Here is a 16715-nt window from a genome sequence, read left to right on the forward strand (position 1 = left end):
AAGTGCGAGGTTCAGAAATAAAAGAAAGTTAGTACGAGATGTATATGGGTGTAGAGAAATACATACTCATGGCGTATCGAACGTGTACATCCACCCACTGGAAAGTCCCGAGTCATCAAAGAAAAACGGTCTCTTCCCCCCCCTTATTTCTCTATAGAATACTGTGTACATAAAGTGGGTTTGAAAAGTTAACGAAGGAGAAAAAAAGATAAAAAAGGGGAGGTGGGTAAGAAAAATAAGTAGACGGAACTGTCCTGCATCTAAATGTTCAAGTCAACCAACAACAAAAAAGACAACTAAACACATAAACAGGTTTACACAGACACACAACAAAAACAGGAAATAATGACCTCCTCTCAGGTACATGGCGTTTCGACGAATGTTTTTACGTATTCAACGCGCAAACCATAGCAACGCCGCGCTTCACCCAGTGTTTGGGACAAACGGACGTAGGTATCTCGACAGTGAGAACATAGTTTGTGGAGTGCCCAGTGGTGCTTAGCGTACCTGCACGACGCAGGGTTTTGTAAAGTGGGCAAATGTAAACACTATCAGTTGGCTTCTCTCTGTTTATGATGGGTTGTAACCACAATAAAGGAGCCTGTTCGAACAGCACCTTCGGCATCGACTCCACAAGTTTGAGGCTGCTGCGGTCAATCCTTGCACCTTCAATAAAAACACCGTGGACATAGCAACCAGTTTTTGGATGGCTAGTGATTTTCTCAGGGTCATCTTTCATCCACTCGAAGCCGTAACTGACCGTATCAATGGATATTTGCATCTTACGCGCAAAATTCTGTAAAATGCCTGTAAGGAATGCTTGAGGAAAGTAAAATCCTGAAATCCAGTAAACAGACGGATGACCCTCTTCGTACCATGATGAAATCATCTCCAAACGCATAACCAAGTCATCCACCCAAGCTCCAAGTGGTTTGAGACTCGGATAAGCACGTTCAGCCCATTGTGCAGGCACTTGATTATTGTAGAGACAGCGGTATGCCTCCTCCAGTTCCCGGCTCATCAGCACCTCACCTTTAATAGCAAGGGGAAGGGCTTCCAGCGTTTCGCGCACAACAGCGGTGAGACGATTGAATCGAATGGCCTCCTGCACCAACACAGTGTTCATAGAATCTTCATACATTGTTGGATACTTCTTCTGAAAATCGGGAATATTAAATGGCTCACTTACGCGCTTTCTAATAAGTTTAGCTAACTCCACAACCACCTCATCCGGAGACTGACCTGAGGCACTCTTCGGCGCAGCCTCGCCCTGCAGAGAGAGAATTGCCTCTAATGTCTCAAATGTTTCATTACGTGCGCACGTGATGTCTGCATTTTCGTGCAAGCCAAATATTTCAGGGTTTGTATTCATCGGCCAGGTCTCAATGTAATCTAGATAGCTCTTCTGTGATCCAACAGGTATAGAATTGTAGGTGCCCGACGGAGAAAATTTGTAGCCATCCTTCATCACATCAGGATGTACAAACACCTCCAACAATGTATTCAGTGTTCGACGATCCCAATCGTCCGTAACACGGCCGCCATAGTGAATGTTTCCACTCAATTCCTTGATGACCTTGTAGGGAATTTCTTCGTACTTGTCAAGGAACATTCGAATCTGCGCCACACAACAACCCAAATCTCCGGAAGTGTACTCGTACGGAATATTCCACCCTAGCGGACCAAACTTCCTACGCTCCTGGATAAGGGCGTGGAAGAACGACATGGCGAAGAAAAGCTTTTTAAACTCTGTTGACTTCTTGCAAGTGTCCAGGTAATCCGGACGGTAACTCAACACAGAACGTGTGACATTAGCTCGCATTCCCTTAGGTGGTTCATTGGTTATCTTCACACCGTTCTGCAGAACCGTTGCAGGGAAGTGAGGACTAGGCATAGAGGTAAGCCACAGTCGGAAAGAGGAATGAATACCGTACTTCATTCCCTCTACTAACCGTTCAAGTGTTGGCATCCATGATGTTGCCAGGTGGCAGTTCTGCAAGAGTACCCATGTACCATTCTCCATGCCCTCTTGCAGCATCCGCTCGGCTCTCGGACCTTGGCCTTGACCTAGTGAAATATCCGACAATTTTTTACCCATGTTGTTTTGCTCCGCAAACTTCTTCCAGTCCTCGAATGGATCCGCTCCCTGAGAGAGTATGAAAATAAGCGGCGCTGTTGGACTGGATTCCTTGAAGGAGGTAAATAAATCAAACGGCGGTGGGCGGATGAAGCGTTCTCCTAGCTCACTGCTGACGAAATCTTGCACAGCTTCCATTAACTTATCGGGTCGAAGACATCTGAGGAACATCATCCTCTGCAACGGAGTAACTTCCTTCTCATACGGTGGTAGCAGCGCCTCCTTGTGCGCTGAGGGAGACATGAAAATTCCCCTGTAGAAATCGACATTTCTGGAAATGTGAGCTTCGAAACCGTTGAACACAGGGAACTTCTTCGACAGATAACAGAGATCTAACCACGTAGACTCCGTGAGCCAGGAGGGTGATGGGTTAGGCATCGTTTTGAATGTTACCGAAGGGCCTTGAAGGAGGAAGCGGAATTCAGACTCGTCGATGGCGTCCTTCTGCTGCAGAATCCGTATACACAAGTAGAACGAAAACATGATTTTGTGTTTCTCAAAAAGTGAGCGACTGATATTTTGGTAGAAGCTGTACGTAAAGTAGTCCTGAAGATTCTGAAGCCGCGTCTCCAGGTTGTCGGAAGCTTCCGACGATTCAATGCCATTAATAAACAACCGAACAAACCACTGCAAAGAATATTGATACATAGGGTCTACATTGGAAAGCGTCGCGCAGCAGAAGTATAAGCATGAGGAGTGACGCGACACCGGGCGGTAGAGTTCACGACTGGCGTTAATCTCTATTTCAGCCTGCTCTGCTTCCGCCACTTTGTCATTGATCTCCTTGGTTGTGGTTTTCGACTGTTTCAAGTATTCAATGAGGCTCTCATCATCTAGAATATCACCCTTGACCTCTTCCATCTTCCGCAAAATCGTCGTTTGGATGTTTGCAACCTCCGCCCGCATCGCTGCATTTGTCTTGATAAGATCGCTCCTACGCATCTCTAGTTCCTTTCGTTCTTGCCCAACCACAACACCAAGCAGCTGGTCTTCAAGTCCCTGAGGAGTAATGAAAAAGTTAAGCAGCGTCACCTGCACCATTACCTCGGGGATATAGTGCGGGTTCGGTAACTTTGTGGTCATAAAGAACTTAAAATCTGGATTCCACGGGATCGGATGCTCGGAAAGACGGATCATCTCTTGTCCACCCTCTATAAACGTCTGCTTGGCTAGTAGCGGCGCAAGGGTGGCATCAATATTTTCCCCTACATTCTCCAATAGTACGGGCCGTCCCGATCGAACGGCGTACTCAATGCGCTTCACTAAATCCTTTTGGGTTGGTTTCAGGATCTCTAGTCCATCGGGATATGTCTGTCTGATCCACTTATTTGCTTGAGTTTGTGGGTCAATCATGAGTGGCCACCGGCGTGCGTTGCTCATGATGAGGGCGTTTTCGACTGACAGCATATCCGTAGGCAGGCCATTTACATTCCAACCCTGTGTCACAATGGGGTCCTGCATGGTGTAAAAGACGGAAAGTTGAGGGTGGTGGACGAGCTTATGTCTATCCAGCTCAGCTGTCCATTGCGTTAGTAGTTCACTGCGATACGTCGCTGTGAACGGTCCAACGTATGCAATCTGCCCCGCAGCAGCTAGCATGTCGCCCACTAAATACTTAAAATTCTCGTCAATCTCCCGCACGGTATTTGTCCAGTTCTTTTTCTCCCCTCCCAAACCGTCAATAAGCATATCCGCCCTCGCAAGTTTCAACTCGGTCATACGAACCACCTGCTCTAGTTCCTGCATCTCGTTTTCAGCACGGGTCTTATCGTCTTGCAACCGCTCCAACTTCATTGCGACCGCTTCCAGCCGCACTTGAGCAATGCGGAGCTTTTCTTGGAACACTCGGTTATCTTCCTGCGCAACGGCTAGCCGTTGCCGCAGTGGTTCCACCTTCTTGTTAACATAATGAAACTTGACCATAGCGTGCGTCCACTGGCACATAGCAGCACAAGCCTGGCTGGCACCCGCAATCTTTTTTGGCGTAAAGTCTTCCGAAGAAACTAAGGGCATTACAGCTTGGATAAGGCGTTCATTGATGTGCTCCCTGTCGTAGTTAATGAGCCGCTGCAATAATGCATTGGGGTTGTTCAAGAGTTGTTCCTTTGCTGTTGCCCAGTAATCGGGCTTCTTCTCTTCCATGGGACCACCAGCACGCATAACAGGTTTGATCTGGAAAAGAATAGCAATACCCTGCATCGTCATGACGACACCGGGTGTTGGCGCCTTATAACCAGCCACCTCAGTAATTTGTGAAGACTTCAAGTTCGCCAAACTGTCTAAAGCCCGATCCAACTCTGGCAGCGCCTCACTAAGCTGTTCCTGAGCCTCGGCCTCAATGGAAGCACATTCCCTTTGCTTCGCAGCGACGGCAGCTTCTTCCTTCTCGGCCTCCTGCTTCGTTTCCTCGGCGGATTCTGTTTGAACGATTATCTCCTCCATCAGTTTCTTGATAGATTCGCTCTTCTGCAAGAGAATGGGCTGGTTTTCGGCCAGAGACTGCTGCAAACCAGCTACTGCGTCTTCAGTTTCACGAAGTTTTTCCATACCATTCTGCAGTCGTTGCTTGGTAATGTTCCCCTTGGCCGTTTGAGACTCGAGAATAAGTTTAAAAGTTTGCAATAGCTCAAGGAATGACGTTGGTGTAACGTACGCATGACGCCGTGTCTCCTCGAGGAAGCGCTCCGACATTTTCTCCACAGATTCGTGTATCATTACACAAAGTTCAGTACAGCTTTCCACTTCCTTGGGGGTGAGTAATTTCATGTTGCTGAGGTAATTATGAGCAACACTGTGCAGTGCCTGAGCGGGCCACGCTGTAAACCAGTCAATTGTACAGCAGTTCACTAGTGCTGGAAACATCCGGAGACGTCCTCGGAAAGTTTCTCCCAGAGGCGACATACAAAGGGAAACGTGAAGATTAAACTTGCAAAACTTGACAAATCGAGCGTACATACCCACCTTGTCGAGAGAAATATTCTCAGCAATGCAAACAGGCTTCATGGCTGTAAACACCTCGTCCAAATCAGGACCCTCAAAAAGGTTCGGCACCTCGCCTGAGTTTAGCAGGTTGTTAACGTCCTCCAGCATCGCTTCATGTACAATCTGTGTGTCGGTGAAAAGAAAGAGAACCTGTTTGTTCTGAAAAGCCACACGCCGAAGTGCCTTCTTAATGTCTTCACGCCAAGCATTTGTCGAATATCCCTTCGTAATCTCAACTTGAAAGGTTTCGAAGTCATTAATAAACGCCGCAATGCGCGACAGGGACTGCCTCCCTGAACCACCAACGCCTAACAACAGAACGTGGCCATTAGGCTTTCGGGTGGCGCGGGCTATGCGACAGATATGCTCAACGGCATACGAAAACATCACAATGTGCAGTTTGTGGAAGGCAACAAAGTTGTACTCATCTAACTTCTTCTTCAGAACTGCGACAAGCTCCTCCGGGGAGGTCACCTCTTGGTACCGATTAGCGACGTCCTTCTTCCCAATGAAATCCGCAAAAAGCAATCCGTCAGTGCCCCTTTCTGGGGGCACCACTTCACTGAAACGCATATGAAATCTCTCTTCGACCTGCTTCCGTAGCTGTTGGTCAAACCATTGTCTGTCTGCGTCAGTGATGAGACGATCCTTAAATGTCCGCATCTCTTCGTGAATCCAAAGGCGGAGAAGACCAACCGCGCAGTTTGTTGTTTCGGGCGTAGCCATTATTAAACCACTGATCACCTTAGCAAGGTCACGCAGGTTAAACAAGTAATGGGACCGCGACGGAGTTGGGCGTAGCGATTTGGTTACCGTATTAAACACAGCAATGGATGCCTTCAACACCTGTGGCAGCAGTTGACAAACCTCCTCACTAAAAGGTTTGAAGTATGCATCCAGAATGGAACCAAAGATACGGTCCATACTTCCCTCATTAACCTCTGGAAACGCAATGAGATTAAAATGTCGCAAGAATCTTTGGCTGATGTGTGTTCTACCACCGCCTGGTGGACCCATAGCACCAGAAAAGACAATATCAACAATATTAAAGAACTCACGCGTCTTGCGATCATACCATCCCTTGTAATCCATGTACTGCCGCAAAATCTCAATAGGTGGTTGAGCGCCGTACTGCTCCTTCACCGGCATGTTCATATCGTCAATAAGAATGACAAATTTCTTGTTGACTGGGGCGCCCCAAATTTGCGGGGTTGCACGACGTCGGACTTCAAACTTGGAGAAGATAAGGTCTTGCGTTTGGTTGGCACTTGTGCGAGCAGAAAACGTGAAGAAGATTGGTGTGAACTCCTTTGGCATCTCGTGCATCAAAAGCTGCTGGAGTACCACTGTTTTCCCCGTACCCGTAGGACCGCAGCACAGCGTGTGGAACGACTTCTGCAGCAGCAAACGGTTGAGAAATTTGTAACACACCACATCAGCTGTGGGCACAATGATTTCCGCAAAGGTGTTCGCTGTTACCTTGGCCATGAAGGGTGGGAGTCGCTCGGTCCAGGGGATCCAACGCCCCTGCTCCACGCAGAACTCGTAATCTTGAATACATCCAATGGGTGGGAGTGAAATGAGCACGCCCAAATTTGCCAACGATGTGCGCAGAAAACAGTCAAAGGGCTTACGACTCTCTCGGTCCCCTGTTGCACCGAAGGACCACACAACTGAAAAGACAAAAAGGTGCATGTACACTGCTTTCAATTTTGTCAGCTGTTCCTCCGGTACCTCTGCGATTCGCGTGGGTGTAAAGGGTTCCAAAAGCACCTCATATATGTTAAAGCATGAAATCAAAAGATTGGGCCACACGGAAGGGCAGTATTCCACCACCTGCTGCTGCACAAATTCAATAAGAAGGGGAAAGAGTTCAGAGCATAGTTTCTCCAACTCATCCTTGTACGGCTCCATGCTCGAGGGAAGGCGGTAATCCTTCCATGTCTTGATGAAGGCATCTACACCAATACACCCCAAAGGTTCCATGTAAATCATACCGGCGCGAGACACAGTAGCGGGAGACGCAACAGCCAGATCCTCCACTTCAAACCAGCAACTCATGTACGGTGTCATGGCAATAATCTCACCAGATATCAGACAAAGTTTCTTGTTGTCGTCTAGCACGGTATTCATTGATTCAATCCACAGGGCATCCACTGGCCCATCAAAATAAATCCACTGCTTGGTGTCCGTTGTGTCCCGAGCGGCTATCCGAAAAAGTTCACCGATGAGCCCGTCGCGCCATTCACCAGTGGCATCGTCAAAGCCACCATAGAGTTGGGCCATCGTAATAGACTTCGGATTCAGAGCATGTATGCAAACCTGGGCGTACCGTTCCTCATTTAGTTCCACTCGAAGCTTTGTCATTGCGGCCTGCAGAACGCGAGAAGCAGATGTCTTCCCACCCATTGTTGGTCCAACCAGCATTTGGCCGTGCCGAAGTATGTTCATCTCATAGAGTTGTATGCACTTCTTGAGGAACATGTCCGTAGGTTCAACGCGGAAGGTTACAGCTTTCTCTTTTAGAGTCGAGAGCAAAGAACCATAATCGCGCGTCGGAAGCTCGACACCGGGAAACAAATCGGAGATAATGCCAGAGAACAAAAGGAGATCCTCGTCCAAAAATTTAGGTGCATTGGAATCGTGCAGCGCCCGGAGTAGCAGGACATCTTCCTCTTCATCGGGGCACTCGCGCTTCATTAGCCCAGCAGCCGAAATGACAGTGTTCACAGCACGCATACCAAAATCGTAGTGATCTTGAGATGAAAGCTGCTCAGAACTCAACCGGAATGTCGCAACCATTTTCTGGGCCAATGTACGAGAGTTGGAGTATCCAAAGGAGAATAGACGAATTTCGGCGATCATAGCATAGTCCGGTACCATACACGCAACGGGGCGGAACAGAACTTTCAGGTTATCTGGAAGCTCCGTACGTCCAGCGTAACCTGGATTCATCGTGATGAACACAGAATACGAGGGATCAACAATAATTTCTGTCCCCTCGAAGGGAATTCGAAACTGCTTCGACCGAGAGGCTTCTTGAAGCGTTGAAACCTGCTGCGCCACAACGGAGAGCACTTCTACGTCAATACGGTTAAATTCATCGAAACACGCCCATGCACCCGCTTGTGCCAAACCCTTAAAAAATTTACCCATCGATGCGTACGTCATACCTTCCTGACAGTTAAACACGACGCACTGCTTTGCGACCGCTTTGGCAAGATCTTTCACAGTTTCTGTTTTACCTGTTCCAGCTGGACCTGCAGGTGCACCACCAAGGAACATATGCATGGCCCCAGTGAGCGTCAGGTAGATACGGTCAGTAAGTGGCGTCACGACAAGACGGGTGCTGTTGCCAAGGTACTCACCACCATATTGAAACTGCGCCTCAACTTGACGCAAATAGCAGTCATTGTTTTCCCAGTACGAGCGAAGTTGAGAAATCCATTCAAATGCGTAAATGCTATCAACTTTATCTTCGGTTAACTTCTCCACAATATCCTTTGCATGAACTTCAATAGTGATGAGACCACTAATGTTCACACGTTGCAACGTAGAGAGAGGTTGCCGTACCGTTTCCACAAGACTCATTAGATTTTCCCTTGCCTTCGGCATATAGGGTTCCAAAGACCCATGCTCCTTGATACTGCTCTCACAGCTCGCTGTCCACATGATTTGACTTACAGCGATAGCAACTTGGCCAGGAGCATTGAGAATAAGATTCTGACGACCCTTTTCGGCACAGTCCTTCACGCCCTTTGACAGTTGAGAGCGAATCGAAATCCGCATCATGTGTTCGATCTCACTGAGCCAATTCTCAATGTTTCTACGGGGAAGAATACCCTGGTCGAAAGGCACGTACTCGCGCATCTGCGAGTACATACCGAACATTTCGTTTCCGGGGTCACGCATATCAATCTCCATGATGTTCTCAAACAATTTGCGGAAATGAGGCTGTATCTTCCTTGGATCACGAGCCTCGGAAAGGATCGTAAGCAGTTCATCATCCGAAAGAAAGTAGAACCGAGCGAATGCACTCCTCTTGCTTGCAAGGTACTGGTTTAACCCGCGCTGAATTAGCTCCAGTTCATCATTATTATCCTTGAATTTACTCAAACTGTCAGGTATTGCGCAGAAATCTAACACTAGTTTTTTCTCATGGGCCTCATTGGTGAGGTAATGCCAGTTCCCGTTAACCTTCTTGAAGCGCTCCGTCTCCCTAGGCAGTTGGCGTGTGATGTCCTCCGACTGGAAAATTGGTTCTAGGTACAGCCACGCCTTTTGACAGATAAGCCACTCATCCATTACGCACTGCACCCGCTTAAGGGACGCTTCCCAGGCTGCAATGTCCGCTTCGAACATTTTCTTAAAAGGTGAGAAGCCAAGGGATTGGGTGATAAGCATTTGGTCGTCCAACACCTCTTGTATCGTGTCCACCGCATCCTTCGTAACGAGATAACACCCTGTGCTCTTGTACGGCTGGACGTCGAAAGATATCTTTTCCCACTCCTCCTTCATCTTCCTCAGTGAAGTCTCTATCTGGTACTCGCGGGACGCCACCTCCGATATACGGAGCAAAATTTCTTCATACTCAACTGTCATCAAAGGTTTTACATCACTAATCGTCATGATTGTCTTTCCTGGGCGGATATCGCGGCCAATCTCTTTGGAGATTTGGTCCCAATGTCTATCCTTCATGCCCTCGGTGCGGAGAAACTTAACGAAAGGCAATATGGGTTGGAATTCCTCTATCTTCGCCTTCGTCTTCTTCGCGATTTCAGTTAGTAGTTCGGTGAGTTTTGGATCCACGCAGCATCTTGATATTGTGTGATAATTGTTCATTACTCGCTTCTCCATGGCCTCTGCATCGATCTCAGGAAATGGTCGAGCCTGCCACTCACGCAAGGCAACGTTCCAATCGTGCACAGTGAGCCACAACGAGGCATACGGTTCGAAGTCGGACTGGAGATCCCGTACCATCGTGTAATCTGTCTTCTCCAGAAGTAAGAGGTTCTCGTGCGTGTTGAATTCGTTTGCTGTCTCCAAAAGTTGTCTGATGTTTTCCAATATGTTGTTGACATCCCCTACAATCTCATTCATTTTGTTCACATTGGAGCGACGGTTGAATGAGGCCACCGTATGTTGCAACTGCACCACCTTCTCACTAAACGCCTCTTGTGACTTCCGCAAGTTGAGGGTAAGACTACGCTTCGTCTGCTCGAGATCGACTTGTCTCTGAATGATGTCATCATCGAGACGTGCTGGCCATGATATCGCTGTCCACTTCTTGTTGAAGTCTTCTTCACTAAACGGGACATGGAATGTATCTAGGATGGCATAAACCTGCTGAATTTCACTAATCACAGCCTGAAGGTCAAAAACCTTCTCCGGAATTGCCTTGATGAAGTCCTGGCGGTCTACGACCTCCTCAGGTGTCCGAGTCGGTTTAACAAGGGTGTCGCGAAGCTCCTGGAAGGAATTAATCACAAACGTAGCCTTGGTGTTTGCACGATTAAGCATCACATCCAAAATAGAGTTGACAACTTGATTACACTTCCATGTGAGCCGCTTTTTCAAATCTGTGCAGTCAACCTGAAAAAGACCGAGGTCCTTCTGACGGGGTATCATCTCGGACACATCCTTTTGCTTTTGGTTATATCGCAGAATCTCTTCCTCCACACCTTTCGTCGTGGGGAACTTTTGCTTGAAATCCTCTATGTATTGCTTTACATCAAGTGCAATCAGTTCTTGAACGTCACCGAAGGTCGCGATGTATTCATCCAAAGGTTTTCCAGCCCGTTCAACAGCTTCCGTCAGCCTGCGCAAGCACGACGTGCACGCTGGATCATCGTCGTGCAGGGAAGAAAGAAACGCCGTGTGGCTGTCAAAGAGGAAGGTAAACAGGCGCCGCTCCACCGAACGAGCACCGGTATGTAACGCTAGACATCGGTAGACAACTTCCGTAAGCATCGATAAGAAGTCAGAAATTGATGAGCTCCACACCAAATTCCGTTCTTCGCCATCTACGAGAGAAACCTTGAAGAGTGGCACAATCCTTGCGCGTTTCAAGTCTGGATGAGGTACAACCTCAACATCAAACATGCTGTGCACCTTCACAGTGTACTTCGCACACTCCTCTACAAAGGACGCAAACTCTGAAAGTGCGTTCGTCAGCACCCAGCGCAAGGTATCTTCCATTTGTAGTGTGATGGTGTTCATGAGGCCACGCACTTTGCATGTCTCGTAGTCACACTCGCGTACCTTCAGTGTTACATCCTCATTCTCATCGCAGTCAGAGCATATGCGTTTGATAAATTCAGTAATGCCGGGAATCCACTTTTCGCGCACAAACTGAGCATTTTCCCGCACAGACGTAACCTGTACATCCTCGAACGCATTCAAAGTAAGTGTAACCTGTTCATCTGGGACCTTGCTCGTTCGGAATACTCTCCTAGCCATCAAGACTTCATTACCCTCGCGCACACGCTGCAAAATGGCAATAGCGATTTCACTTCGGGCAGTAATTGAGTTGGATAGAAAAGAACTCACGATACTTCGGAAGCAATTGTGACGAAGCTCGTGCACGCCGCATTTCTGCACTTGGACATGTGGCCTATCAACTGGAAGTTCCGCACCTCCCAGAAGCTCTTGGAGCGCGCCGTTTTTCACTGTATGGTTCAATAGCTCGCGGTTCATTACATGGGAGTAGTCCGATCGTACATCGTTTAGAACCTTGGTCACCTGCAGCAAATCTTGTTTTTGGAGGAGTTTCGGCGTATTCAAACACAACTGATGCACACGTTCTAGTGCGTACGGGTCCACCGTCTGAAATTCATCTGTTGGAATGGCATCGACAAATGTTTGCTGCCTAAGGACACTTTTCAGCAGATTTCGCATGCGGTACGCCCCCGCAAACCGTTCCGCAAAGTTTTCCGGGTTCTCTGCATTAAAACACACATACAAGCGGTGAAGCCGCACAACGGTCCCTTTTGTTTGTTTGGGGTCACCCGTGGCGGCACCCGCGTCACACAGGCGCACAGTCAACACGTTGGTCTCTTCGTCCCATCCCGTCACCCACCCCCGAACCCACGAACATACATTGGCGTCAGGTAAAGCTAAACATACGACACCGCCCGTCTCATCCCTCTTGCTCATCCAATCACTCGGTGAAAGTTCCTCGTAACTTACGTTGTCAAAAACGTGAAGAGGAAGAAGTGACTGGTTGGCTTCGGATTCTTCCCAAGAAAACCTACCGTCGGCAACGACGTTTTTTTCCTTGAGCAATTCCAGGAGAGAATATTTGTCGTACCTCCGACGCCAGCGTCTCATCACTTCCATCCGTGGCAAATCACCCTTAATGGTTTCGTGAGGAACCATGACCTTTGGTTCTTCAGCCCGGGGGACCTCCTCCTCGGTCGTGTATCTTCCCTCCACTGACTGGGACCATGGAAGATGACTAAGCCCAACAGTTGGTTGCTGCTCATCCACTAACCACTCCGGGAGTGTCTCTTGGGGTCTTCCCTCGATTTCTAGTTGAGGAGAAACATCATCCACCCTAACCACTGCGGTCTCAGAGGAGGCACCTACCTGTGAAGCCTGCAACTCAGACCGACCTGGAGATAACGGTGCGTTTTGCCCTTGGCGAGCCAAATGTGCACGACGAAGAGCAATAAGCTCTTTGTAGGAAATAGACATTCTCGGGGAATACAATTCCTCACAACGTAATACTACAGAAACACAACGTTGACACACTTCACCGCGCGAACAATAAGAATAGTGCGCAGCGATTATGTCAAACCGAGGGGTGATAGAAAATGAAAGAGATTTTTAAAGTGATAAAACCAACGGTAGACAATGTGATACATGGGGTCTTCCACCAGATACTGACGAGGTGGTTCCTACAACAAATTAAACCAAGTCATGAAAACAGAAAAAAGAGACAACAACCACGAATAAAAGCATGACAAACAATACTTCCTATGGTGGAGTTCCTACGCCTACTTGGTGCGGGACACACCGACAGTCTTACCACGGCGGCCAGACGTGCAAGTATGCTGACCACGAACGCGCAGACCATAGGCGTGACGAACACCACGGTGCGCACGGATCTTCCTCAGCCGTTCCAGGTCCTCACGCAAGCGTGTATCCACCATCGAGCTAGTCAGGTGCTCCGTCTTTCCAGTTTTAGGGTCGCGCTGACGATTCAGGAACCACTCGGGGATTTTGAACTTCGCGGGATCGGCGATCACCTCAGAGATTTTCTCAAGCTCCTCAGGTGACAGCGTACCAGCACGGCGCTCAACATCAACACCAGCCTTTTTGCAGACCATGTATGCGAAACGGATACCAATACCTTTCACCATCCGTAGTGCAAAGGGGACCTTGCGTTTGCCCTCAACGTTCGTGTTGAGGAGACGCACAATGTGCTGGAAGCTTTCGCTCTGGAGGGTTAAAGACATTACGTCTAGGTGCCTTTATTATGAGTACAAGAAGTATTGGATGTGAAACAGAAAGTGATGAACAGCGAAACTGAGATCAGCGGGGAAGGGTTAGTGGATACGACACCCTCCACTTAAAAAGTGAGGCGTCCTATAAAAAAAAAAAGAAGCCAAGTCAAACGAAAACAAAGAGAAACCACTTAAATAATAAAACACGACAGTGGTATACCACCGCTCACACCAACAAGCGGCCCCCCGTGGACCATCACCGCAGCCATCGGAATACGACAAGAAGTCTTGCTAAATGGTTTCCCACTATCCTCCTTTCTCACACTTCGGAACAACAAAAAAAGAACAACGAGCAGCCCAGCAAGTCCACGACATGATAGGGAAAAGTAACAAGGAATGTTACCTGAACAGGGCGCCGCTTGCCCCACCGGTCACAACTCCCTCTTCAGAGCACTCCGCTCGCAATAAAGCCATATAGATGCTTTCAATATCTACAATTCAACCACTGATCATCCACAGGGAGGAGAAAGTGGCATCTTTCAGGAAGAGCGGTGGTTCCACAAGTTTTCCTTCACAGAGGTGAAATTTTCACGAGCAACGAACCGCCATAACCACCTATGCGTGACAAAACGTGCGGAGCGCCAAACAATTCAGTTTAGGGGATCCAGTAACTAAATTGACAGTTAAGCAACTCCCCTGCACGCGCAACTCTGGCGAGTCCATAAATTTAATGCTCGGTGCAGGGCAAACACAGCTCGTTAACAAATGCCGTCACTCCACACAGAGGAAAAACCGAAGCCAAAAGCGCACCGGTGAAAGTATTTCGCAGAAAGAAGCCAAAGCGCAGGTATAAGCAAACCTCCAATGACGATTCAGCCGGCCGCTTGTGCTAGCGACGGAAAACACATGCTAGTAGCGAGTGCCGCTCTACGCTCAGTAGTCCCTTCAAAAGTCAACAGCAACCTTCCGGTTTGTCTAACAGGCCGTACACCTACTGGATCTACTTCCAATGGGGAATTCGGAAGGAGACGTTGAGCCATGGCGGTAGTTAATGCCCTCCAATTGGTCTCTTTGGTGTAAACCTTCCGCTGCATGAGTCGAAGCTCCAAGGCTTGGCGTACCACCGCTTCTTCAGTGTCACACCGCCATCTTGGATATTTTTCCAGTGCCAACTCGTGCCATGGGGCGCGGATCTGCCCATGTGGCGGTTTCCTCCTCCCACTTTCCCGCGAATTCATATTTCCCTCTTTCATCCCCCACGAAGAATCTGTACAAGGGATTAATGCAGACACAACTTCCTCCTCTTCGAGTACCGTTAAAATCTCACGCTGATAATCCTTAATGGTTCGCACAATACGAAGGGGTGGGTTGTAATGCGAATGCAAAACGGCTGGCATAGCTACTGGTGAGGTAAACAACATCCGCGGCGTCCCTCTTTCCTGCACACTTTTCGCTGCAGCCAAACTCGAAGATTGAAGCGGTGGCTGCTTTCCTCCCGCTGATTTATTGGCAGATGATGTCGAGTAAGGAAACGTCAAAAGCAGCGGCAAGACAGCGTAGCGGGAACGGTCACAATCCACCTCCTTTACGATTGTAGCACCACTAGCACTAGTAGAAAAACTACCATTTTGACGTGCGCCCTGTAGAAGGTACTTGGCAAGATATTCCTTAGAGTTCTCGAGGGTGCTCTCAACACGCCACATAATAACCATATGCGTAAGCTCATTCAATAAGTGATCAACTAACGCGCGCACATAACGGTGCTCAGCAGTAGGAAATGCGGGGTACTGGCACGACCCACAGGACAACTCGCTTGCCCAAAGAAATGTCTGCAGTTCACCAAACAAAGCCTCCACAACGTCTGACTTCGTCTTGTTGTTTGGAAGCCTCACGCCGATGATGTTGTTGAGGCCAAGATAGTCGTATATTTCCAATAATCCCTCATTACTGTCAAGCAGTTGTTGAATAGAAGCCAATTTATATGTCACACCGCCCTCATCCGCAGGGAAGAGCCGAACTAAGCGGTCAGGGACCACAACTTTTACAATGTTATCTCCAATCATCTCACTTCTCTCGAAACGGGCAGATCGTACAAACGCGTTATCTCCCGCGCCAGCTACCTTTGCCGGAGTCAAACTGTAGCGGATAATACCTCTATCACGCAAATACTGCAGCAGGAAACGCATACGCCACAATCGCTTTTTCGTCGTAGATGCGCTGAGTGATGGTATGCGCTTGTAGTCGAGTGCCGGTTCCCGCTTTGTATCATTTAATCGAGACCACCAGGTGCCCACAAGTGCCTTAATGCTTTCATCTAAATCTGTTATTTTTCCACCTAAACCACCACTCTTTCCATTCGCCGCACGTTTTTCCCCCTTTTGTAGTATTTCCATTGCACGCTCCAGTATACCCACTCGCGCCACATGCCCCACGTAGCCGCAGTGAGCAGAGAAGGAAGTTTCTAGACGGTCATCACAGAGTGTGCAGCGCCTTTGTCCCGCATTGTAGAATGGCGCTGTTGCTTTCCCTGAGGAAAACTTATTGCCGTGCTGTTCAGGAGGGGAGTGGCCCCAAGTGAAGACATCCACGTGGTCGCAGACAATCCCCGTGATTTGCTTTGTCGCTGACAGGTTTCGCGTATGCTGAATGAGCGAGTTCCGCATAAATTGGCGAATTTCACAAAGCTCAACAGTTCAACGTGCTGTACAAATCTACAGGGCGCAAACGATCGCTTTCCTTCCTACTCTTCCCTACACCACAATCCACACACGCACACAACAGCAATCAGGGTTACCCTTCAGTAACGAAGGGCGCAGTCGTCAGACTCAACTAAACACAGGCACACTAATGAAAGTCATGCACTTCAAAAAAAAAAAATGAAGCAAGAAACTACGCGCATGAATTCGAAGGTGGTGACGGCAGTAAGAAAAGCACAGTTTAGAAAGAGAACGAAGAAAAAATATATGAGTAGTCGTAGTGCCGCAGGAAAAAAAATGGGAGGTATAAAGCAACTAGGGAGAAAAAAATAAGGAGAAATAGGGGTAGGAATTTTTTTAAAAAGGGTGTGATATTGGGGATACAGAAAGATGAAAATAAATAGAGGGGGGACACACAAGTTAAAACACCAGTGGCCGTAGCAAAAAAAAAAA

General features: G+C 48.2%; 3 protein-coding genes across 3 annotated transcripts; all 3 read right to left on the minus strand.

The window, feature by feature from the left end:
• Positions 1–385: 385 nt before the first annotated feature.
• On the minus strand, positions 386–12814 carry TEOVI_000017300 (Cytoplasmic dynein 2 heavy chain (DYNC2H1), putative; the record flags this gene model as incomplete). The annotated part of the gene is made up of 1 exon (XM_067220936.1): positions 386–12814. The coding sequence occupies one exon, from the start codon at positions 12812–12814 to the stop codon at positions 386–388; it is 12429 nt and encodes a 4142-aa protein (XP_067077037.1).
• A 302-nt stretch (positions 12815–13116) lies between these two features.
• On the minus strand, positions 13117–13578 carry TEOVI_000017400 (40S ribosomal protein S18, putative; the record flags this gene model as incomplete). The annotated part of the gene is made up of 1 exon (XM_067220937.1): positions 13117–13578. The coding sequence occupies one exon, from the start codon at positions 13576–13578 to the stop codon at positions 13117–13119; it is 462 nt and encodes a 153-aa protein (XP_067077038.1).
• An 860-nt stretch (positions 13579–14438) lies between these two features.
• Positions 14439–16229, minus strand: TEOVI_000017500 (RNA editing endoribonuclease; the record flags this gene model as incomplete). Its single annotated transcript, XM_067220938.1, has 1 exon — positions 14439–16229. One exon carries the CDS (start codon positions 16227–16229, stop codon positions 14439–14441), a length of 1791 nt encoding a protein of 596 aa, XP_067077039.1.
• Between the last annotated feature and the right edge of the window lie 486 nt (positions 16230–16715).

The sequence above is a fragment of the Trypanosoma equiperdum genome (genome assembly GCF_001457755.1).
Source record: "Trypanosoma equiperdum strain OVI genome assembly, contig: ctg_125, whole genome shotgun sequence".
In the NCBI taxonomy this organism is placed as follows: Eukaryota; Euglenozoa; class Kinetoplastea; order Trypanosomatida; family Trypanosomatidae; genus Trypanosoma; species Trypanosoma equiperdum.